Source organism: Periplaneta americana, chromosome 4, assembly GCF_040183065.1.
Source record: "Periplaneta americana isolate PAMFEO1 chromosome 4, P.americana_PAMFEO1_priV1, whole genome shotgun sequence".
Classification (NCBI taxonomy): Eukaryota; Metazoa; Arthropoda; class Insecta; order Blattodea; family Blattidae; genus Periplaneta; species Periplaneta americana.
The window spans coordinates 198,545,159-198,570,129 of record NC_091120.1 but is presented as its reverse complement, the minus strand read 5'-3'; the positions used below and the strand labels follow the sequence as shown (position 1 = coordinate 198,570,129).

Here is a 24,971-nt window from a genome sequence, read left to right as displayed (position 1 = left end):
GTCTTATAAAGGGTAATTCTTATGTTGCATATTTTTCGCATCGGCAGAGAAAAATGCCATCCGCATCAGTGAAAAAAATTGAGTTGAACTTCCCAATAAAAATTACAGAAATATTCCTGCGCAGGAACATTTCGTTCATTGTATATAGAAGAAACAAAGGATAATTGCGAAATGAGTTCGATATTACAAGAGCCATAGACAGAAATAAATAAAACAGATTAAAATGCGTCAACATGAACGAAATAATTGCTGCCTTTACTTGTTGTTAAGCTTAAAAGGAATTATATTTTTCCTTTTCGTTAATATTATTTATACACGCTTTAACATCTGTGATCATATCGCATGTGTAGGATTTTTTGGTTTGCCAGTAGGTCATTTTTATTATTGTTGAATTCCTGTTTCTATTGTTGTGTGTTATATATGGCTAACAAATATTGTTGTTAATGCAGTTTAAAAAAATGATAGGAGGTTCATCGAATCCCTAAAGCCTAATTACAGTACTGCAACTTTTATGCTGTTTTTTTATACTGTAAGTGATTTTAATTGTGGACATGGATGGGGTTATAAGGATATTATTTAGGTTTTGAAGTAAAAGTTTGATTACTTACTTACTTACTTACTTACTTACTTACTTACTTACTTACTGGCTTTTAAGGTACCCGGAGGTTCATTGCCGCCCTCACATAAGCCCGCCATTGGTCCCTATCCTGAGCAAGATTCATCCAGTCTCTACCATCATATCCAACCTCCCTCAAATCCATTTTAATATTATCTTCCCATCTACGTCTCGGTCTCCCCAAAGGACTTTTTCCCTCCGGCCTCCCAACTAACACTCTATATGCATTTCTGGATTCGCCCATACGTGCTACATGCCCTGCCCATCTCAAACGTCTGGATTTTATGTTCCTAATTATGTCAGGTGAAGTATACAATGCGTGCAGCTCTGCGTTGTGTAACTTTCTCCATTCTCCTGTAATTTCATCCCTCTTAGCCCCAAATATTTTCCTAAGAATCTTATTCTCAAACAACCTTAATCTCTGTTCCTGTCTCAAAGTGAGAGTCCAAGTTTCACAACCATACAGAACAACCGGTAATATAACTGTTTTATAAATTATAACTTTCATTTTTTTTTTAAGTTTGATATTTCTTTAAATTCTTCTATCTCACTATATCACATAATACATAGAAAGCAGCTGAAATTCCAAACCCGCTTAATTGTTGTCCCTTCCCCTGGGATAGATCTCAAAGAAGCACCTCTTTTACAACAAAATTAAATCTGACCGGGAACGAAACTCGATCGTTTATTGTTGAGGAAAACTTAACTAATTCTCTTCACTTCGTCAGATACTGTCTTGAAAAGATAAGACATCGATAACATTGTAAAGGTGTATGATAGGACATAATGGATAGCATTGTTTGCTGTTTATCAACAGGCTGATGCAAACAATTTATGTGCTTTTGATGAATGAAAGGAAATTGCCTCTCAACCAGTTAATCTGTAGGACATAGCATACAGTATAATTTATATTGTCTTAGAAAACATCATATAGTACGTGTGAGTGAATGCTGAAATAGACGTGATAAACTTTAGGGAATGTGATGCTACAAGAAAATTGACCAAAAATGAATTAATTTCCAACGTGAACTTCATTATCACGCAAGATTTTTACAATAATCCAAGATACATTTTTATTTTGTCATTATGGGAATATTTAAATAAAAAGCATAACAAAAATATTAATGATAGAATTATTCATTAAAAATTATTTAATAAGGATAAAGAGATAAAAATTGAATCTGTAGTTACTTTAAAGCCAACACGAATTAAAAATAATTAAAATTAGGAATTACTGTGATGCCACAAAAATGTACAGTGAAATCCCGCCAATTCGGACTTCACTAATTCGGAATTCGCTATAGTTCGGACCGCTTTTAGTTTCACACTTACATATTAATATCCCAGACAATGAAGGTAGAAGTGGATGCAGACATTAAAAAATGTGGTAATAACTTCAAATTATCCAACATGAGATTCGTTTAGATATACATTGATTCAATTTGTGGATTGTAATCGAACTATTATAAATTTTTCTGCAGTAATGCGTAAAGTTGCATTTTACCCAAGTTATCAGTGCCTAAAGTGTGCCTTTGAAACACTGGTGCATAGGACTCTAAAAACAATTCACATAGTCTGTTCATGCTAACAAATAAACTGATGTAAAGATCAAGGACTCTAAAAAACAATTCACATAGTCTGTTCATGCTAACAAATAAACTGATGTAAAGAACAAGGACTCTAAAAAACAATTCACATAGTCTGTTCATGCTAACAAATAAACTGATGTAAAGATCAAGGACTCTAAAAAACAATTCACATAGTCTGTTCATGCTAACAAATAAACTGATGTAAAGATCAAGGACTCTAAAAAACAATTCACATAGTCTGTTCATGCTAACAAATAAACTGATGTAAAGATCAAGGACCCTAGAAACAATTCACATGTTCTGTTCATGCTAACAAATAAACTGATGTAAAGATGAAGGACTCTAGAAACAATTCACATGTTCTGTTCATGCTAACAAATAAACTGATGTAAAGATCAAGGACCCTAGAAACAATTCACATGTTCTGTTCATGCTAACAAATAAACTGTTGTAAAGATCAAGGACCCTAGAAACAATTCACATGTTCTGTTCATGCTAGTAAATAAACTGTTGTAAACATCAAGGACCCTAGAAATAATTCACATGTTCTGTTCATGCTAACAAATAAACTGATGTAAAGATCAAGGACTCTAGAAACAATTCACATGTTCTGTTCATGCTAACAAATAAACTGTTGTGAACATCAAGGACCCTAGAAACAATTCACATGTTCTGTTCATGCTAACAAATAAACTGTTGTAAACATCAAGGACCCTAGAAACAATTCACATGTTCTGTTCATGCTAACAAATAAACTGATGTAAAGATCAAGGACTCTAGAAACAATTCACATGTTTTGTTCATGCTAGTAAATAAACTGTTGTAAACATCAAGGACCCTAGAAACAATTCACATGTTCTGTTCATACTAACAAATAAACTGATGTAAAGATCAAGGACTCTAGAAACAATTCACATGTTCTGTTCATGCTAACAAATAAACTGTTGTAAACATCAAGGACCCTAGAAACAATTCACATGTTCTGTTCATGCTAACAAATAAACTGTTGTAAACATCAAGGACCCTAGAAACAATTCACATGTTCTGTTCATGCTAACAAATAAACTGATGTAAAGATCAAGGACCCTAGAAACAATTCACATGTTCTGTTCATGCTAGTAAATAAACTGTTGTAAACATCAAGGACCCTAGAAACAATTCACATGTTCTGTTCATGCTAACAAATAAACTGATGTAAAGATCAAGGACTCTAGAAACAATTCACATGTTCTGTTCATGCTAACAAATAAACTGTTGTAAACATCAAGGACCCTAGAAACAATTCACATGTTCTGTTCATGCTAACAAATAAACTGTTGTAAAAATCAGGACCCTAGAAACAATTCACATGTTCTGTTCATGCTAACAAATAAACTGATGTAAAGATCAAGGACTCTGGAAACAATTCACATGTTCTGTTCATGCTAGTAAATAAACTGTTGTAAACATCAAGGACCCTAGAAACAATTCACATGTTCTGTTCATGCTAACAAATAAACTGACATAAACAACAAGTACTGTAGAAAACAAATATATTTTGTTTATAATTACAAATAAACCGATATAAACAACAAGAATCCAAATACTATGTTCGTGAACAAATAAGCACTCTAGAAAACAATCCACATATTTCGTTCGTGAACAAAATAAGCACTCTAGAAAGCAATCACATGTTCTCTTCATGCTAACAAATAAACTGATATGAACAATAAGGATCCTAGAAAACAATTAGCCTATTCATGTCCTCACTTTATGCTGACAAATAGCCTATAAGTACAATTTAAATTATAGTACCGTAAATTAAAAAATACTTAATATTGTCAATGTTTTTTTTTAATTTTATTTACTATATTTGTTTATTTCTTCTGTTGGCAACACTCATTTATTGCGACTTCATTTCTTTAGCCCCTTCGATGACGCCATAACCAAGTTCAACTCCAGTTGCAACACCGCCATTTTGGAACCAACGAAAGATTCATTGTCTGCTGGATTTCGGACAATTTCTGTAGAAAGGACGTTTTTTAACTTGTACTTGAATTTGATTATGGCTTCAGCGAAGGGGCTAAAGAAATGAAGTCGCAATAAATGAGTTTTGCCAACAGATAAATGCATCGATCATGAAGATGGGGAAGTACAGAAGTTAAGACCTTTGTTCCTTTGCTTATAAATTACTGCATATTCCTTTACAAGATCTTGAAAATAATATGATCCTTGTACGATGATGCCATGCATGTTAGTCGACCAAAGTTGTGTACTAAGTATTGATAAGATAATATGCAGGTAAGAGGACAGATAAAGCAATAATTCAATTTATAATCTGTAATGATATATGAAAATGCGATAGTGTGTTCAGAAAGAATTAGAGCGGATCAGGCGATTGTTAATTTCTTAGAGAATGTGGTGGAATGTAAATAATATTTCAAACAAAAATTCTGTTGTTGATTTTTTTTAGTTGAAATTTGAGCTTTTTTCTGTGTTTGTTTGTACTATTTGATATTTTCTTCAATATACAGGAAGGTGAGTGTAACACTGTACTATCTTATTAATTTAAGAGTGATATATCTTTCGGGAATTCATCCAGTATTGAAGAAATGCAGCGAATATTAAGAAAAGTATTAATATTTTCATATACAATAAAAAGAAATGTAGAATCTAAAAAACCAGTACCTATAAATATAGTATAGAATAATTTTCACAAAATTACTCTCGACTCCATACAAATTGTAATCAGCTGCTTGTAAAGTTGAACAGGAAAATCGTGTGAACGTGAAGGATTCGCCATGTTCGCCATATTGTGAGGTAATTTCACGCATAACAAACGAATGTAGAGTGCAAAAATTTGCTATTCGTTGTCTGATCGGAGCAAATGCGAATCACCAGCGGATGAACAAAGAACATTAGCGATCGCAGATTATCCGTAGTAATATCGGACGAAGATTTAATTGTTGCAAGTGCCACATTCTAGGGAATTAAAAAGGAAGTTAAATAAAAGGAAATGGGACAGACGCCATTATTCGAGACAGCGACTTGCTTACCTAATGATTGACGCCAAATTGAATCGGCACAGTTTGGAAACTTCTGTCAAATATCAGCAACAGATTTCGAAATGTTATTGTGAAAAATATGGAAGAAATTGCAAGAAATACACAATTTCGAGAAGAAATACCTAATTGTGAAATACAGTATTTTTCTTACTAGCAATCACGTTTCGATTTCTGTCAACAAAGGATTCGTACACAAGTTTGATGTAGGCTAGCTGGCTAGCTCTACGTACTCGAAGTGTCGAAACAGCTGATTTCAAAGATGGTATCAATTGTTTTTTTCTTGGAGTGAATAATTTCACTTATTGCGCAGAAATACCTGATGTTTGTATGCAGACCATTGCCTATTTGTATAACCTACTTGATAAATTCGCATTCCCGCTTTCTTCGTCGATTTCTGTCTTTCCCTCGGAAAAGATAGGAATCAGTTATCTTTCTCGTTTCATTACCTTACAATTAACAACAAAGTTATATTCATTGGAAAACAATAAATAAGTAACTAAGTAAATAAATAGGTAAATAAATAAGTAAATGAATAACAAAGTAAATAAATAACAAAGTAAATAAATAACTAAGTGAATAAATAACTAAGTGAAAAAATAACTAAGTGAAAAAATAACTAAGTGAATAACTAAGTGAATAAATAACTAAGTAAATAAATAACTAAGTGAATAAATAAGTGAATAAATAACTAAGTAAATAAATAAGTGAATGAATAACTAAGTGCATAAATAACTAAGTAAATAAATAAGTGAATAAATAACTAAGTAAATAAATAACTAAGTGAATAAATAACTAAGTAAATAAATAAATAAATTAATTAATGTGTATACTTCCACTCGGTAATGAGTTTTGGAATAATATTCTGGGGAAATTCTACAGAGTGTAACAGTATATTCCTATTACAAAAAAGAGTAATTAGAATAATAGTAGGTGCCAAATCTGGGAATCGTGTAGGACTATTTTTAAAAAAATTACAAATAATGCCCATAGTTTGTCAGTATATTTTTCATTAATAATTTTACTCGTGTGTAATCGTGAAAATTTTGTAACTAATTCAACAGTTCATAGCATAAATAGGCGTCAAAAATGACTTTCATACTCCATCGGCAAGTCTATTGTGCTATCAAAAAGAAGTGCGTTATATGACAGTAAAAATTTTTAATAGCCTCCCTATCTATATAAAAAATGAAACTCAAAACATAAGATTATTTAGGGCCAAATTAAAGAAATACCCAATTTCTCACGCCTTCTATTCTGTAGGTGAATTCATGACATTCAACAACACTTCATGAAATTGATAGTAAAACTTTGTGTTGTACTAGTAGACTATACTGTAAACCTCTTCTGTATATATTTCAATTGGACTGTGATTATAAATTAAGACTTTATAGTAATATTAAGTTTTTTGACTTGTTCCATATTCTAGCTGTAAGTAATGTATGAATATCATGGAATGTTAATAAATACAATACAGTATAATATAATTAATAACAACTGAAGAACATGGGTTGCAATGATTAATTTACAACAAACAATACTAATAAATTTAAATATTACAGAAAATAATAATAAAATAATAATAATAATAATAATAATAATAATAATAATAATAATAATAATAATAATGCACTCCTGTACACTCATTCAGCTGTGAACGTGTTAACAACAATGGTCAGATTTGCCAATTTGGTGAGTTACTATCTATAGAGAGATTAATTTTTAAAGTCTGCTGATACTGATTGAGTACTTCACTGGCATATTCAACCGTGCCGAGAAATGTCGAGAAGTTAGCCCGCAGTAAGATAATACCGCAGAAACAAAGAATAAGAAGTTCTAAGATACTGATGACCAGGGAACGGATTTATATGGACTAAAAATATATGAAATATGTAAATATATATGTAGTTATTTTTACCAAAATATGGAATTAAATATGGATTTTTACCAAAATATGGAATTAAATATGGACTTAAAATTATAAAAAAATGACTATGTACGTTAAATATTGGTACATTTTAATCAAACTAAACAAAAAATATAATGGACGTACCTTATCTTCCAATGTAGTTTCAACAAAACACAATTTTTATTGTCTGTTACCATAACAATAGGTTACAAACATTTCTTTCAAGTGCTGAAAAGTGAATCTTCTTCTATTGTCTCTGAGGATAGATTTATACTGACTAAAAGAGCGTTCGACGTCACAAGAAGTAACTGGTACATAATTCAATTTCACAATGTCTGCTGGGGATAAGTCCAAGTTAATCTTCACTGTTGATTCACCACTCATCACAGCAACAACCTTTTGTAGTTCTTCATATCCAGGGTTTTTTGAAAGTACAGTGTCCACCTTAGCTCTTACTGCATCTGCAACTTTACCTCTACCACGATTCAGTTGTTCCACAGTACTATTTATAATTTCAAAACTTTCAGATAGTGAAAGGTGCCTATTTTGGAGACTTTTGAGCGTTTTTATGATGCATGAAAATGTATGCTGAATGTGAGCTAAGTCATTCTTCACACTTATGTCACAGGTAACTGTTTTCGCAGTATCAATTGAGACTGCATCTTCAGAGTCCAATGCAAGGAGAACATTGTTAATAGAGTCTATATGTTCGGCATAATATTCAACTGCTTCTAGCCATGTACCCCATCTAGTTAAAATTAGCTTTGGTGGCAATGGAATTTCAGGGTACATTTCTTTCAACACGTTAACTCTACTGGGAGCTTTGAGAAATACTTTTTTCACTGATGAAATCAACAAATCTACTTTAGGGAAATTGTCTCTGACCACTTCTGCCACACGATGAAATGCATGCGCCACACAAGTAAAATGAGTCAATTTAGGATATACAACAGATAATGCTTGTCCAGCTTTGACCATATAAGGGGCAGCATCGCTAATAAAGAATAACACATTATCGTACATAATACCCTTTGGCCACAGGATACCCATAGCTTCGTTGAACAGTTTAACTATAGTTTTGTTATTGCACTTTTCTAGAACATCACAATGTAAAAGAATTCGTTCAGAATATTGTTCACTTAACAAACCGATAACTACATTACCAACAAGTCTACCTTCTTTGTCGGGAGTCTCATCAATGGAAACCCAAATTGAACTATCTTTAATTTCATCTCTTATCTTCTGTATTGTCTCATCGTAGATGGATGGAGCATACGTCTTCCTAAGTGTTGACTCATCCGGGATTGTATGTTGAGTATATTTTTCAAGGAATTCCCTGAAGACCTTATTCTTTAGTTTGTAGAGAGGAATATCAGCAGAGATGAGAGAACGGCACAGGTCGATGTTAAACTCAGATCTTACATTCGATGTTGTTGGTTGTGTTAAAAACAATTGTCTCTGCTTGGAATTTAGTTGTTTGTTGGCCTGATGTTTACTAGTTGTAATGTGTTGTTGCACCAGGAACTTTTGTGTAGATGATACTGCACACTGACACAAATTACAAAATAATATTTTATTGTCAGTTGATAAACCATCTTCTTTAAATTCTGAAATGTAACTTGTTAGTTTTGATTTTAAATTGACTGAATGACGTACTTTTGGCATATTTACCGTCTTTATAGTATGATTTACAAAACTGAACCTATGTGTACTCTGACTGGCATTTAACTGTTGAGCTGCACAACTGAAGTCTGTTAAAAATTTTAAATTAAATTAATACAGTTTTGTAACTTACTTTCCCATTGTTGATAGGACTGCTAATTTTCAAATAACTCTGATGTTAAAGGGATTACTGAACATGTGTTTAAATCTCTATTGTTGAAATGTATTTTTAAAAGTTAATGGAATTTTGTTTTGTTTTATTGTTAAACCTAATATAATATGGACTGTTTTATATGAAATATGGAAAATATATGGAAATTAACGAAAATATGTACTAAACTCTAAAATATGGAAAAATATGGAAAATAAAAGTAGGATTTTTCAACCCTACACATTGTGAAACATAAAGATAATGCAAAATATAAATTATATTAGCTTTATAAGTAAATATGTATTTACATATAAATCCTTTCCCTGCTGATGACTCTTACAAGATAACATTTTTTACATTACTCCTACATAATTCTGCTGTAATTTTTTTTTGTATTAGGCCTACTTATACTTTGTAACTGTATCAAGTACGTAACTTATACAATGTAAATTGTCATGCGCCATATTGGAATACTGCTCTGACGTATTCTGCTGTACTTATTTATTACTGCACAAGTTGTGTCTGACTGCACACCACAGTCACACACATCCTTGATTCTGATTGCAACGCTAAAATTCAGTTTTGTGATTATTGGTTTTTTCAGTCTGTACAAGACGAGATTGTGGACCCAGAACTGATATTTCTTACTAATGAAGAGTGACTACATCTATCCGAAGATGTACAATAAATGCCCGAAACAGTCGTCATTGCAGTTCGGAAGCACCTCACCAGTTACTGTACAAGATCACCAGTTACGTAACATTAGTACAGCTGTTCACAATGTTACTGAAGAAAAACTGGGCTCAGTGTTACACACTTTATTAAAGCTTTTATGAAATTTAAGGTGAGATTGAACACTGTGATAACATTTAATTACACTCTACATTCTGTAGTTTAATCATGAGGTAGAAGAGAAGTCTCTGTGTACAAGGTAAACCGTAAGTAATGCCGTTAATTTCAGGTGGTTATTCTTTGAGATATTTCGAACAAAAAAGTTTAATACAATTTTGCTCGTTTTTGCTTCCTTCTCGAGATAATTGTTTAATATAAAATATTTCATAGCGTGTTTTGGGGAAGCCATTGATTTAATTCCCAGTATGCTTAGTCAATTTAAAAGAACAGTGTATTATAATAGATTTTATTAAACGAATTTTAGTTTTGTTCTTTAAATGTGCAGAAATTTGATCCGAACAAATGTAACATTTTTAAATTTATTTTCAGGACGGAAAGTTTCATTTATTCGAATCAAATGTCTGCAAATTTAAAGGACAAGATTTTTTTTTCAATCATTTAACAACAGTAATCTCACTAGAGGTTTTGATTTATCTAGAGAAAATCAAAACTCGAGTGGGATTTAATTGACTATCACACGATTAGAAGAAAGTATATAAAGATTATAAGTAACAAAATACTCCAATACAATAAAATATTAATTGACTTACGAAAATAAACCTGTCTTCAAATGTATTATTGCACCATTACGTTAGATGGCAGTTGGGCCAACTATGGAATCTTCATTGAACTCTGTAGACGGTTACTAGTCAAGAAGGGTTTGTTGATTCAGTTTCGTTTTTATTAAGACATTTGCATTCCACTTTAATCATCCGGATCCCAGTAATCAACGTCACTTGACAGATGATTTTCAATAAATCTCAGTATTAAACAATCTCTGACACGTGACTATCCATAATATCATATAGCAGAAGCTATAACATAACCTAAATAATATACACAAGTGTTAGAAAAGTTTTAATTAACGACGATGACATAAAAAATAAACATGAATAATTTTAAAAGGAATAATTATTGAATGTACAATTTTCAAATTTGAATGTGGTTGGTGGTTCAATTGATGTTATATTGGACGTGTGCGTAATAGAAGTGGAACTCGTTGATTTAGGCCTACATGGTGTATTCAACGTATTCAGGATTTCCGAATGGTGCTCTTCATTTATTTGTAAATAGGATTTCAGAAGATGCATAGGTATGATCAGTGATTTTTATTATTTCTTGTTCTTGAATGCCAATGCGAGTCATATTTGAAACTGCTGTGCATCGACTGGAGTGGTTTGTAATTTTATATATACATTTTTGAGTCCAGACCAGCGCAGTTTCAAATGTTGGCAAACAAAGAAACAAATGCTAGGGACGCGATAAAATTAAACAGATGCTAGGGACGCGATAAAATTAAACAAATGCTAGGGACGCGATAAAATTGTGCGATAAGCAGCCATGATTGGTTGAAATACATCCTTTCGTACCGTTTTATTGGTCAAAAGTAGTATGACGTAGTAAGAGTGTAATAGTCATCACAATGCACTGCTCTCTTAAACTAACTGAGCATATTGGGAATTAAATCAATGGCTTTCTCAAAACATGCTATGGAATGTTTAATATAAAGCATTATTTATCTCGAGAAGGAAGAAAAAACGAGCAATATGGTATTAAACTTTTTTGTTCGAAATGTCTCAAAGAATAGCAACCTAAAATTAATGGCATTACTAACTGTTCATCCTGTATATATATGCTACCTACTTGGAAATAGAAGTGATTCGTCTTACAGAGGCCTTATTTAGGAGAGCAAGAAGGCAATTCCCTTCCCCCCGTCCCGGGAGTATAAGATTAAACAATTAATAATTGAGTAGTGCTAAAGAAAAAATGGGCACTATACTTTAAATTATTTAAATATTCCACTTTTGTTTTATAAACTTACTTATGATACTTACTCCACGGCGCTTCAACTCTTGGCCTCCACGACAATTTTGGACAATGCCATCCTGTTATCAACTTGTATAAACGCCTAAGGAACATTTTCTCCAAATTAAATTAAACTTGGTATAAATTAATCATGATCGGGACGAAATTGAAAAACAAACTGCTGAGCCATTTATACCCGAACCCACGCTTTCAGAAGTCGAAATTGCGATAGAAAATCTGAAAAAGTACAAGTCTCCAGGTATCAATCAAATTCCAGCAGAATTAATACAAGAGGGTGGAAGTGCATTATATAGCGAAATTTATAAGCTTGTACTTGCTATTTGGGAAAAGGAAATTGTACCAGAACAATGGAAGGAGTCCATAATTGTACCTATTTCTAAGAAGGGGGACAAAACCAACTGTGGTAACTTTCGAGGAATATCACTTTTGTTGACGTCGTACAAAATTTTGTCCAATATTCTTTTGAGAAGATTAACTCCGTACGTAGATAAAATTATTGGGGATCATCAGTGCGGTTTTAGGCGTAATAGATCAACTATTGATCAGATTTTTTGTATGCGACAGATAATGGAGAAAAAATGGGAGTATAAGGATACAGTACATCAGTTATTCATAGATTTCAAAAAGGCATATGACTCGGTTAAGAGGGAAGTATTATATGATATTCTTATTGAATATGGTATTCCCAAGAAACTAGTTCGATTAATTAAAATGTGTCTCAGTGAAACATACAGCAGAGTCCGTATAGGTCAGTTTCTATCTGATGCTTTTCCAATTCACTGCGGGCTAAAGCAGGGAGATGCACTATCACCTTTACTTTTTAACTTCGCTTTAGAATATGCCATTAGGAAAGTTCAGGATAACAGGCAGGGTTTGGAATTGAACGGGTTACATCAGCTTCTTGTCTATGCGGATGACGTGAATATGTTAGGAGAAAATACACAAACGATTAGGGAAAACACGGAAATTTTACTTGAAGCAAGTAAAGCGATCGGTTTGGAAGTAAATCCCGAAAAGACAAAGTATATGATTATGTCTCGTGACCAGAATATTGTACGAAATGGAAATATAAAAATTGGAGATTTATCCTTCGAAGGGGTGGAAAAATTCAAATATCTGGGAGCAACAGTAACAAATATAAATGACACTCGGGAGGAAATTAAATGCAGAATAAATATGGGAAATGCGTGTTATTATTCGGTTGAGAAGCTTTTATCATCTAGTCCGCTGTCAAAAAATCTGAAAGTTAGAATTTATAAAACAGTTACATTACCGGTTGTTCTTTATGGTTGTGAAACTTGGACTCTCACTCTCAGAGAGGAACATAGGTTAAGGGTGTTTGAGAATAAGGTGCTTAGGAAAATATTTGGGGCTAAGCAGGATGAAGTTACATGAGAATGGAGAAAGTTACACAACGCAGAACTGCACGCATTGTATTCCGCCCATCATAATTAGGAACATTAAATTCAGACGTTTGAGATGGGCAGGGCATGTAGCACGTATGGGCGAATCCAGAAATGCATATAGAGTGTTAGTTGGGAGACCGGAGGGAAAAAGACCTTTAGGGAGGCCGAGACGTAGATGGGAGGATCATATTAAAATGGATTTGAGGGAGGTGGGATATGATGATAGAGACTGGATTAATCTTGCACAGGATAGGGACCGATGGCGGGCTTATGTGAGGGCGGCAATGAACCTTCGGGTTCCTTAAAAGCCATTTGTAAGTAAGTTAGTATAAATTAATCCCGTTCAACTTTAGTTTTCAGTTTAAACGTGCACCCCTTTTCTCTACAAATTTCTGGCATTCGTTTAGTTAAAATGACAACTGACCCGTTTATACTAATGTTGGCTCTCTCTGCTGAAGGCTCCACTTGTGTTGGCTACACTGAAGGAATACCTCAACAATAAGCTCGATCGGAAGTATCGGAACTGGCCAATCAAACCCGAGTAATCCTATGGCACGTCATTTAGTTTCAACATGCCAGATTTAATTTAATAAAGTGAATAAAGAAGAAATGTGACGGTGTATTACTTTAATAGATAAATTAATGAATAAATGATTTGTACCCATGTGAATTGTTGTGTAGCATCATTCAATCCGCTATTTCCTTAAATTCCTTGGAAAGCATCCTCGATTCCATTTTTCTCTGATAGGCTAGATCGTATAATAATAACACACTCTAGTATATACAGTCACGAAGCTTGAGTTGTTGAGGGTACTAGGAACAATAGACTGTGCCGGTACTATTTCGCATTGTCTGTGATGAGGCGATAGTAGTGATCCTAGTGGTTAGCAACTATATATGGATGCATATTCCCTACGTATTGAGCTTCGTGACTGTATATACTAGACTGTGATAATAGAGTGACCAGACGTCCTGTTTTGTTCGAACATGTCTTCTTTTTTAGGCCTTTGTCTGGGGTCCGGGCGGATTTAAAAAAAATCAAGAAATGTCCTCCTTTTCGTAACTTGTATGTCTAATATTTTGAAATTATCTAATTTGACGCCTTTTTCAAGTAATTTTCCTGTAGGTGGCAGCAGCATTGACAGAATATACTCTTTGCAAACGATCATAACTCTCTTTGCATACAAAGTATTACTAAATTCTCATTTTGTGCGGTATTTTTATGTATTTTGAAAATAATTATAGTTCCTTTGGCTTTCATATGTAGCTAACTGTAAAATCATTTTATACGCCTATTATTAAGGGGAGAAGATGGTATTTTTTGGCGAAAAATAAGTAAATTAAAAAAAAAAAAAAGAAAGAAGAAAAATTCTTTAAAATACTCTGTGATATGTGTGGAATGCATAGCATAACATTTTGTGGGTATTTGTGCCCTTATCGGTTGTTGAGTCGCCATTTTTGAACTTCCTGCGTTATGGATTTTTAAATCACTCGCCCACTTTTATTGTTGTTTCCGGTAAATTAAATTTTTAAAAACATTTTTTTTCTTTAAAATACCCTTTGATATGTGTGGAATCCATCGCATAACATTTTGTGGGTATTTGTGCCCTTATCGGATGTTGAGACGTCATTTTTAAACTTCCTGCGCTATAGATTTTTAAATCACACGCCCGCTTTTATCGGTTTCCAGTAACTTAATTTTTTTGTGCTACATTACCAGACAAAAATGGATATAACTTCTGAACTATTAAAGATACATGCATGAAATTTCGAACACACATTCTTTAGCCTATTAGGAAACTTTTCTCTGTAACAGAATTTTGTTAATTGATTTCATTTTAAAAATACGTCCATTTGTTTGCAAGAAAGGAAATCAGAAAATTGTTATTAAATTTTAATTGTTTATTTTACAAACATAGGTATTAATATCAAAATTGTGTTACAAACAGTTTGTAGAACATACTTTTGCAAATACTTTGCAAAAAACTGTTTGAATCTATCTTTAAAAACGGGTTAGATATATCGGTTTTAGTACAATCCTGCATTGGGTATATTTTTTTCAAATTTGGGCCCCCAAATAATTTTTTTTTTTTTTTTCAAAATATTTTTATTTGGTTAAGTTTCCACAGGTATGAGCTCTCTACATACAAAAAATTAATATTTTACACCAAATAGGAAAAACGATTTAAAAAATACCATCCTCTGCCCTTAAGTTTCATCATAAGTATACTGTAATAAAATATATACATGAGAAAACAGGAAGGCAGTACGCCACGCAATATATTCTATTAGGATTGCCCTAAAAAATCTTTCTCCCTTGCCAAGCAGAAACTGAAATGACATCACTGAACGTACCGGTAGGCAATATTCTGTAGACAATTGAAGGGTACAGGGGAAAAACAATGAATGTCACATGTCTGTTAGGAGTGAGATAATGATTTAATTCAATATGTTACTGCAGAATGTATTGTTGTTCCTATTGAAAATGGAGGAAAGTATGCAGTGGCGGCTCCTGCATATTTCTTAAGAGGAGGAAAGAAGTTAACAGCACGAAATGACACCTTCTTGAATGAAACATGCTACAAATTAACCTACATGCATACATATAAGACCAGGTAGTGTTGAGGTTGGCCTTCCCTTCTGTATAGCAATAATCTGTTCTTATAAACTGAGTTTCCTAAATTGTCCAAAATATATTATGTTTTCACTTCCATTCATTGTTGAATAATTGCGCAAATTAACAATTACAAGGAAATTCACAAACTCGTAGCATTTTTCGAGCACACTACAGCGTCACACGTGTTGAAAGAGACTAGCTATTAACTCGTAACCGGAACCGTTTTACGGAAATGTGAATGGTAAATAATCTGAGGAAAGCGAGAACACTACACCCACCCACGTGGTCTGTGTTGCCACATGTACATTTTACAAGTTCAGTATCACATACTTTTGAAGAATGTCAGTTCTTGTATCATACTATCATTATTGTTCAAAGCTGCCGGTGGCCGATTAATTTTTTATGTTAAAAATGATGTAGTTTGGAGTATCTACTTTCAGTTTCAAATATATTTGTACAAAACTGACAATTTGGCTGTTGCCCTGTCTAGTAAACAATGAATAGAATTGAATTTCAGGGGCCAACTACGTAGAACTACTTCCTCTTTGTTTTACATAAACCCGACTTTAACTTTCAAATATCCACGAAAGTTTCAAACCATGAATAGTAGCCTATATAAAGTGCAATGAATAATATTTTTTATTTATAATTAAAAAAACGTTTACATGGTGTCTTTCATAGCGTTGCGTTAAAACTGTTTTTGTTGTGTCTCCTGCAAGATGTGTTAAGGTTGACGCTCACTGGCACGAACCGACCGGAACGGAAATCTACAGCAGTCCGTCTTCCGCGGAAGCTCTGACGCTCACTGCTCGGAATATTCCGGTACAGTCGACAGGTAGTCTGTTTTAAACATGGAGTGGGATAGTAGTTCCGAAGATTATTTTATTTTACTGAGTCTTTAGCTGATGAGGAAGGAAAAAAGAAAATATGGGTCCATAACTAGAGCCCGGATTTTATGTAATGTGAAAATGAGAACTATGTAGACTACATAAATATGAAGCTAAAAAAGTATGTAGATAAATATGTAATAAATAAAAAAGTTGGTAATTTAAAATCTAAGCTTTATTAGATGTATTTGTGCACACTAATAAAAAATTACAGGTGCACATGTGATTGAACCTCATTGTTTGGAGGCGCAATTAATAATTGAACATTTTTACATATTTTCTACGGTTATTGATCGTCTCGTCAACGGCAACCCATACGTAGGAATCATCAAGTCCATCTCTAATCGTTTCCATTGTGTCAGTGTAGCAGGAGTTCAAATATTTTTTCCGGAGTGTTGATTCATGAGAAATATTGAAGTTGCAGTATTTGCGTAGGAATGCTTGGAACTTTGGAACTCCAAGTTTATACCACTGTATATGTTTGCAGCAACCATTGCCATGTACAAATTTTTATTAAATTCACTTGTAGAAGACGAATGTTTCAGCACCACTTGTGTAAGAAGAACTTTTTCTTTTCGACGGAGCACGTTTTTTATTTCTCACATGAAGTTCAATTTTTAAATGCTATTCTAATTGTGACTTCATGGAGCACCCAATGCGTTTGTCACACACTTTGGACTGCACGATTTTACCATTTTAGTAAAGGAATCTTCAACTGAAATCCAGTCTTTTAACTTGGATGCGAATGGCAGTAGGCTTGCTATTATATTACCTGATGTCAAAATAAGTTTCTTAAAAAAAAAAACAGAAAAAACTATTGTTTTCTTTTAGAGCAACTGATTCATTCTTTCCTTCACTACTACCATTCGCATTGGTATTTGTACCTACTTTACCGTTACTTCTCAAGGGATACAAACTATTAGCATTGCAAAGAGATGTCCATTTTTTGACAGAATACGTTATTATTTTCAATTATCAAATTATATTTATGCACTAGAGACGAAGGGATAAGCTTTATAAACAATTTTAAAAATAACTTAATCATTACGTAGAGAGAAAATTAGTGAAAAAATGTATATATTCTTTCAAAATATGCAATAGCCTTCAAAATATTTTAAAATATATAATATATGCCAAAATATTTATTATGCACCAAAATATGTAAAAACATTTAAAACTTCGAAATAATGATCCCTTTCGTTAATCTTCGATGCTACTTACCCATTAGAATTCTACGAAATGTTTATTTGGCCATTATTCAGTCTACCATTCAATATGGTATAATTGTTTGGGGTGGAAGTACAAACATTAATCTTAGTTCGTTAAATTTACTACAAAAACGAATAATTAAAATTTGTTTGAAGAAACGTTTCGATTATCCAACTAAATTAATTTATTCTGAATTTAATGTATTTAATATTGAACAAATTTATAAGCATACGCTGTTAAAATTTTATCATAAAAATCGTAATAAGTTTGTATTACAGACACATAATTATGACACAAGACGAAATATTAATTCAACATTAATAGAACCTAAATGTCTCACATCTGCTGGTCTAAAGCACAGCATTAATTTTGGCCCTCGGTTGTACAATGCTTTAACTAAATTACACCCAGAACTTCTAACATGTAACCCACTAACATATAACAAGAAAATTAGAAACGTGTTAATATCTTCAATTTGATTAAATAAATTTATAGCCTATGTGTATGAATTAATCAACCTATATTATATTTGTATTCTATAATTTTGAAATATATATATATATATATATATATATATATATATATATATACATACACACATATTGTCCTACTTTTCACGTGCGATATTATTCTTCTCTAGTGTTAATATTATATTATATAATTCCATTGCCGCTATAATTTAAATTTTAGTTCCTATTTTATTTTACTTATTTATTTTTATTATTTTTTCTGTATTTCTCTTATATTAATATTGTATTATATAATTTCTGTAACTGTAATTTTAATTTTATTTCCTATTTTATTTTATATTCTCTTACAGGCCTATTAATATTATATCTTAACTGCGATCGAACACGAGCGCTGCTCATTCGGTCTCAAATTTTGTTAATACTACTGTATCTCCTTTTTATATTGATGGTATTATTTTATTTCTATTTGTCTTGTTTGTTTGTAATTATATTCTTTATTATGTATATTTAAATTTAAATTTAATACGATTCGCGAACTTTTAGCTTTCCTTATAGCTACATATGTAGGAACGGAATAGGTAATTACATACAATCCGGGCTCTAGTCATAACAATATAAAAAAGTGTTTTGATTAATTTAACCATCTTTGCCCACATTTGTGTAAAGATCGAGTAATGGTTTTTTTAGTACTTTCGTATGAGCGAAGAAAAATGTTTAAAATTTCATCTGTTATTAGCATCTCAAATAACGAAGGGAAACATCACATTTCGAAGGCCAATCAGCACAGAAGCGCGATTAGCACTGTTAAAATTAACTTTTCATCACCCATTTTAAGAATAATCTGTCTGGACAACGCACCAGCACATGTTGAGTGGGAAAGTACTGAGAACAGCCAACACACTTTTCTCCGAAGACCAGCGAAGACATACGAATGCAGCCGATCGTCATCGGAAATTCCGCTAGGGTCGTGTCGCGAGAACCCTGTCCGTCAGGACCGGCAGCCGGTTGCTTCCGTTCGGACAAGTGAGCGTTTACCGTTTAAAATACATGCATACGTCTCTCGCAGAATATTTCCGGTTCGTTCCGTTCCGGTCGGTTCGTGCCAGTGAGCGTCAACCTTTAGTCTGGTTGAATGCAGAATCGTTAGACAGCAGCGGTAGCGAGCTTGCTGCACGACCAGTCGGTTTCTATTTCCCGCCCATAACTGATTCAGAGGAGGATCTCCTCCCTCTCCGTTCATTTACTTGCTTTAAAACTCTGCTTTTTTCTTTGGCCGCTAGTGCGCTGTTGTCTATGTGTGTTAACTGCAGTAGAGTAGGAATGGAGTGCCTTTCCTCTACACAGACAATCTCGCATTTTTCTCTCAGTTTTCTACAGCACATGAGCGCGCGTCGTTTAAAACTCGATCAACCGAGTTTTTCTTATAGCTGTGAACTTAAAAATTATCGAATCTTTCTCGAATTTCAAGGCATATATTTTATTTGGTATTTACTTTCAAAAGACGAAAATGTGAGGAGGATGTTCCTCCCTTCCCTCCCCCGAGGAACCGCCCCTGAAAGTATGACTGAATCCGTAGTCAGTGCTTTTTTTTTCTGACGGAACACACCAAAACGTTAGACGTCAGAGACCCAACATTGAGTGCACACTTTCTGTGTGACTAAATTTGTAGTTTTCTATTAACGAACAGTAACGTGTATTACATAGATCTGGCTTTGAGGTATAGCTCTCTGTAAAGCTGACTTGAAGTATTTCAAGAGAAAAATTGTTCCCGGACTAGACATTGAACCCGGGACTTTTGGCTGAGTGCGCCAATGCTCTACCGGACTGAGCTACCTAGGAACTCTACCAGACCTATGATTAATTATATTTTAACATAATTTTTATTTAACACGATTTATGCCTTGAATTCCCAGTGCATTGGGCAGTAATCATAGCCCTGTTCTGCTCCAATAAATTTTACACAGAGTTTCACCACCTTTTCCTCTAGAAAAAAATTACTGTTCATAGCGATAATTGTCCTTTTACAAGTTTTGATAAGAACAACACTAAAGTTTGTAATAATCTATTGAATTAGAAAATGACATCACCTTAACAGGATTGTGACATTCATCATTTTTCTCGTGTACCGTGCATACATTTCTCTGATACAGACAATATTTGGAGACATGAAGTCTGCATTGTTTCATTACCAGTTTATCGTTACTATCATGAGTAAACCTCGTAACTCCACTCTTTTTTCTTTCGATTTTTAGAATGTCAACTATATTGAAACACACTAACTGATCGACATGAAGTCTGCATTGTTTCATTATCAGTTTGTTATGTATAAAAAATAATCATGACACATCTCGTTATTGAAGAAAATGTCTGTAAATGCTTTTACAATGAACTGTGTTTGCAGATAGTTTGGTTTAGTCTCCCTTTTTGAAAGGTGGATGAAAATATCAGAAGAAATGGAGCCCTCCAATGGAGAGAAAGCAGAGGATAGCAAACATACATCAGCTATGGTAAGTGTACACGCAACAATTCTCTTTCGGATATATTGTTAAAATTTTTTTTTCTGGAAATACATATGCGATGAATAGATTTGGAATTGTGATTATCCACACCAAATGATATTCATAAATCTTGCTTCACATCAATAATAAATAACAACAACAAACAGTCTTGACACATTGTTCACTACATGAATCACAGTTTACTTACGAACTACCCAAAATGATTAATCTGAAACAGTCATTGAAAAAATTAGCTTAAAATTTTGTATAATTAATTAACTAGCGGACTTACTTGTGTTAATTATGTAAGATTTGTGCGGCTTACAGCTGTTTCAGTGCTTCACGCACCATCCTCAGAGCCTACTAGATCATGGCGTCATCTCGAACTTCTCTGCCTGTTATGTGGGTGTGTTTGATTGTTGAAAGGTGTTGAAGAGTGGAGTCAAATAGTGTGTGTGTACTGAAATTGATCTGTGTGTTGAGGATTTGATCAGGGTGTGTTTTAGTGTGTTTGTATATTTCGTATTGTTCTAGTGTGTTGAGTTTTTGGTTCTTGGGTTGTGTGTGTAGGATTTCCATGTCCGCATTTATGTTATTGTATGTATGGTCAGCATTGGTTATGTGACCGGCATATGTAGATGTATTGTGTCCTCTGGTTATTGCTTTAATGTGTTCTTTGTAGCGTGTTTGGAATGATCTGCCTGTCTGTCCTATCTACATACGCCTACAATACATCTACATATGCCGATCACATAACCAATGCTAACCATACATACAATAACATAACATGGAAATCCTACACATACAACCCAAGAACCAAAAACTCAACACACTAGAACAATACGAAATATACAAACACACTAAAACACACCCCGATCAAATTCTCAACACACAGATCAATTTCAAGTATATATATACACACACACACACACACACACACACACAAAACACACACACACACACACTCTCTCTCTCTCTCTCCACCTCCCCCTCCCCCATCAACCCTCCCCCCTCTCCCTCTCCCTCTCTCTCTCAACAATCAAACACACCCACATAACAGGCAGAGAATTTCGAGATGACGCCGTGATCTAGTAGGCTCTGAGGATGGTGCGTGAAGCACTGAAACAGCTGTAGCCGCACAAATCTTACATAATTAACACGAGTAAGTCCGCTAGTTAATCAATTAATTATATTCAAGTGTTAAAAGTAGTGTACGCAAGATTCAAAATGGATTAAAATTTTGAACTTGTGCAGTCATTTTACGTTCTCATTAAAAGTATTATAGTTTCGGGTATTCCATATGTCTCGGTGCAGCGATTTCTCCTAGAGTAGTGGACGGATTTTGATTTTTTCATAATCAGCATTTATAAGCCAGCTTATCCGGGAATGATTCACACAAAATGCACTTGTTTCAAGTGTAATCTTCATCTTACGATGTTTGGTGACGTATACACGTCCGTTGATGTGACATATTAATGAATTTAAATGCTATTATAGTCACAATCATGCCATGGTATGAAAGAAACACACTATGGACAGTACTCTATAACAGAGTCGCCAGTATGAAAGGATAATTCCAAGCCTTTGGCGTGAGACGAACTCGATAGCTCAGTGGTAGAGCGCCTGACCGGAGAACAGGAAGTCGCAGGTTCGATTACCGCTCGAGGTTGTGAAATTTTTCTTTCATACCATGGCATGATTGTGACTATAATAGTATTTAAATTCACTTGTTTCAAGATTGAGTTAACACTTTGATATGATTATTATTACGTGTTAATGAGAAATTAAGATGGTAGGCCTACACATCATTTCGCCGCCTGAATGCAAGAACTAGGTAACTTGATTTTTCATATTTTGTGATATTGCCTATTTATTTATTTATTTATTTATTTATTTATTTATTTATTTATTTGTTTGTTTGTTTCTTTGTTTGTTTCTTTGTTTGTTTGTTTGTTTGTTTCTTTGTTTGTTTCTTTGTTTGTTTGTTTCTTTGTTTGTTTGTTTCTTTGTTTGTTTGTTTCTTTGTTTGTTTGTTTCTTTGTTTGTTTGTTTCTTTGTTTTTGTTTATTTGTTTGTTTGTTTGTTTGTTTATTTGTTTGTTTGTTTATTTGTTTGTTTGTTTATTTGTTTGTTTGTTTGTTTTTTGTTTGTTTGTTTATTTGTTTGTTTGTTTGTTTATTTATTTGTTTGTTTATTTGTTTGTTTGTTTATTTGTTTGTTTATTTATTTGTTTGTTTGTTTGTTTATTTGTTTATTTATTTGTTTATTTATTTATTTACTTATTTATTTATTTACTTATTTATTTATTTATTTACTTATTTACTTATTTATTTACTTATTTACTTATTTATTTACTTATTTACTTATTTATTTATTTACTTATTTATTTACTTATTTACTTACTTATTTACTTATTTATTTACTTATTTATTTATTTAGTTACTTATTTATTTATCTATCTATCTATCTATCTATCTATCTATCTATCTATCTATCTATCTATCTATCTATCTATCTATCTATCTATCTATCTATCTATCTATCTATCTATCTATGTATTTATCTATTTATTTATTTATCTATCTATTTATTTATCTATCTATCTGTCTATCTATCTATTTATCTATCTATCTATTTATCTATCTATCCATTTATCTATCTATCTATTTATCTATCTATCTATTTATCTATTTATTTATTTATTTCACTGAGGAATATGTCTCGTTTTCTTTTACGTATTTGTTATATTGGGAAATAGATATCGCTGGTATTGTTCCATCAGTTACCTAGTTCTTGCATTACATTATGTGCGATTTTTGCTATGCTATAAGAGAGATAACTAAAAAACGCAAATTTCGAGTTACCTAGTTCTTGCATTCACGTGACGATTTGATATATTAAACTCTAAAAGTTTCAAGTTGTAAGTTTCGGAAAACGTATTATTTCTGTTGCCATAATGGACATTGTTAAAAAGTGGCAATTCCACAGTATAAATAGTTTGGTTTCTGCAGCTTGCGAAAACAAATTCAGTAACAGTGGCACAGAGGTCGTTTCAAAGAATTTCCGAATTGACAAAAATTTACCTACTTATTTTATAGAAAATATCGTCAATAACCGTACAACACCTTATTCGCTGACTCTTCTATTTCGAGTTTGCCACAATTCTACTCCAAATTACCTACGTTCTCGATTTAACTACTTACCCTCTAATCACAATCTAAACACCAGGTCACAGGAGAGTCAAATCATAGCAATTCCTCCCCATAGAACATCCCACTATTCATCCTCTTTTACTGTCTCAGCCCTCCATGAATAGAATTCTCTACCTCAGAAGATTAGGGGTTGCCAGACAACTACTTTCAAGAACAGGCTAAACGATTTCTTACGGACACAGTTAAATTGAAGTTATAATTAGAATCATGATCGAATTTATAATTTAATTATATTTAGGTACTAGCTGTACCCGTGCGCTCCGCTGTTCTTGTTAGAAATAAATATAAAGCAATTACATAATTAAAGTAGGACATTTGGACCAGGGAACATTCGTGTTTGATAGAAGGATAAATCGTTTAATATGTCACTTAATTTAAATTGTATTTAAATAATTAAAATGCGATCATTTTGGTCCAGAGACCACTCATTTAGTGCAATGATAATTCCTTTAACATATTTCTTAATTGTTATTACATGCAAATGATTAAAATATGATCATTTGGTTCAGAGAACATCCGCTTTTGGTGCAATTTGGTCCCATTAAAATTTTGCTTGGAATGAAACGTATTGGAAATCATTTTTAAAGAAACTTTTGTCATGCAACATTTTTCACAAAAATTAATAATAAGGAAGATATTTCGATTTATTTAATTCAAGCCCCCTTATAACAAGTATTTTGAATGCCATATAGCCTAAAATCTAAGTTACAACGAACTTAATTTATATTTCAATTGTCATATAAATCGGTTCAGCCATTATCGCGTGAAAAGGTAACAAACATCTAGACAGACAGACAGATATACAAAAATTTCAAAAAAGCGATTTTCGGTTTCAGGATGGTTAATTATACATGTTAACACCAATTATTTTTGGAAAATCGAAAATTACCAGAAAAATTTGGTTACAGATTTATTATTAGTATACATGACTGTTATTATTATTATTATTATTATTATTATTATTATTATTATTATTTTATTGGTGT

At 32.8% G+C, this 24,971-nt stretch overlaps 1 protein-coding gene across 2 annotated transcripts in view; it reads left to right on the top strand.

Annotated features, from left to right (window-relative positions):
* The first annotated feature begins 4,370 nt into the window (after window positions 1-4,370).
* Window positions 4,371-24,971, top strand: part of LOC138698566 (uncharacterized) — a 41,182-nt gene continuing 20,581 nt past the window's right edge. For both annotated transcript variants that reach the window (XM_069824579.1, XM_069824578.1), the window contains exons 1-3: window positions 4,371-4,722; window positions 9,573-9,812; window positions 20,677-20,782. In XM_069824579.1, coding sequence (XP_069680680.1) covers window positions 20,711-20,782 — 72 coding nt within the window. In that variant the 5' untranslated portion in view covers window positions 4,371-4,722; window positions 9,573-9,812; window positions 20,677-20,710. The remainder of the gene's footprint in view (window positions 4,723-9,572; window positions 9,813-20,676; window positions 20,783-24,971) is intronic.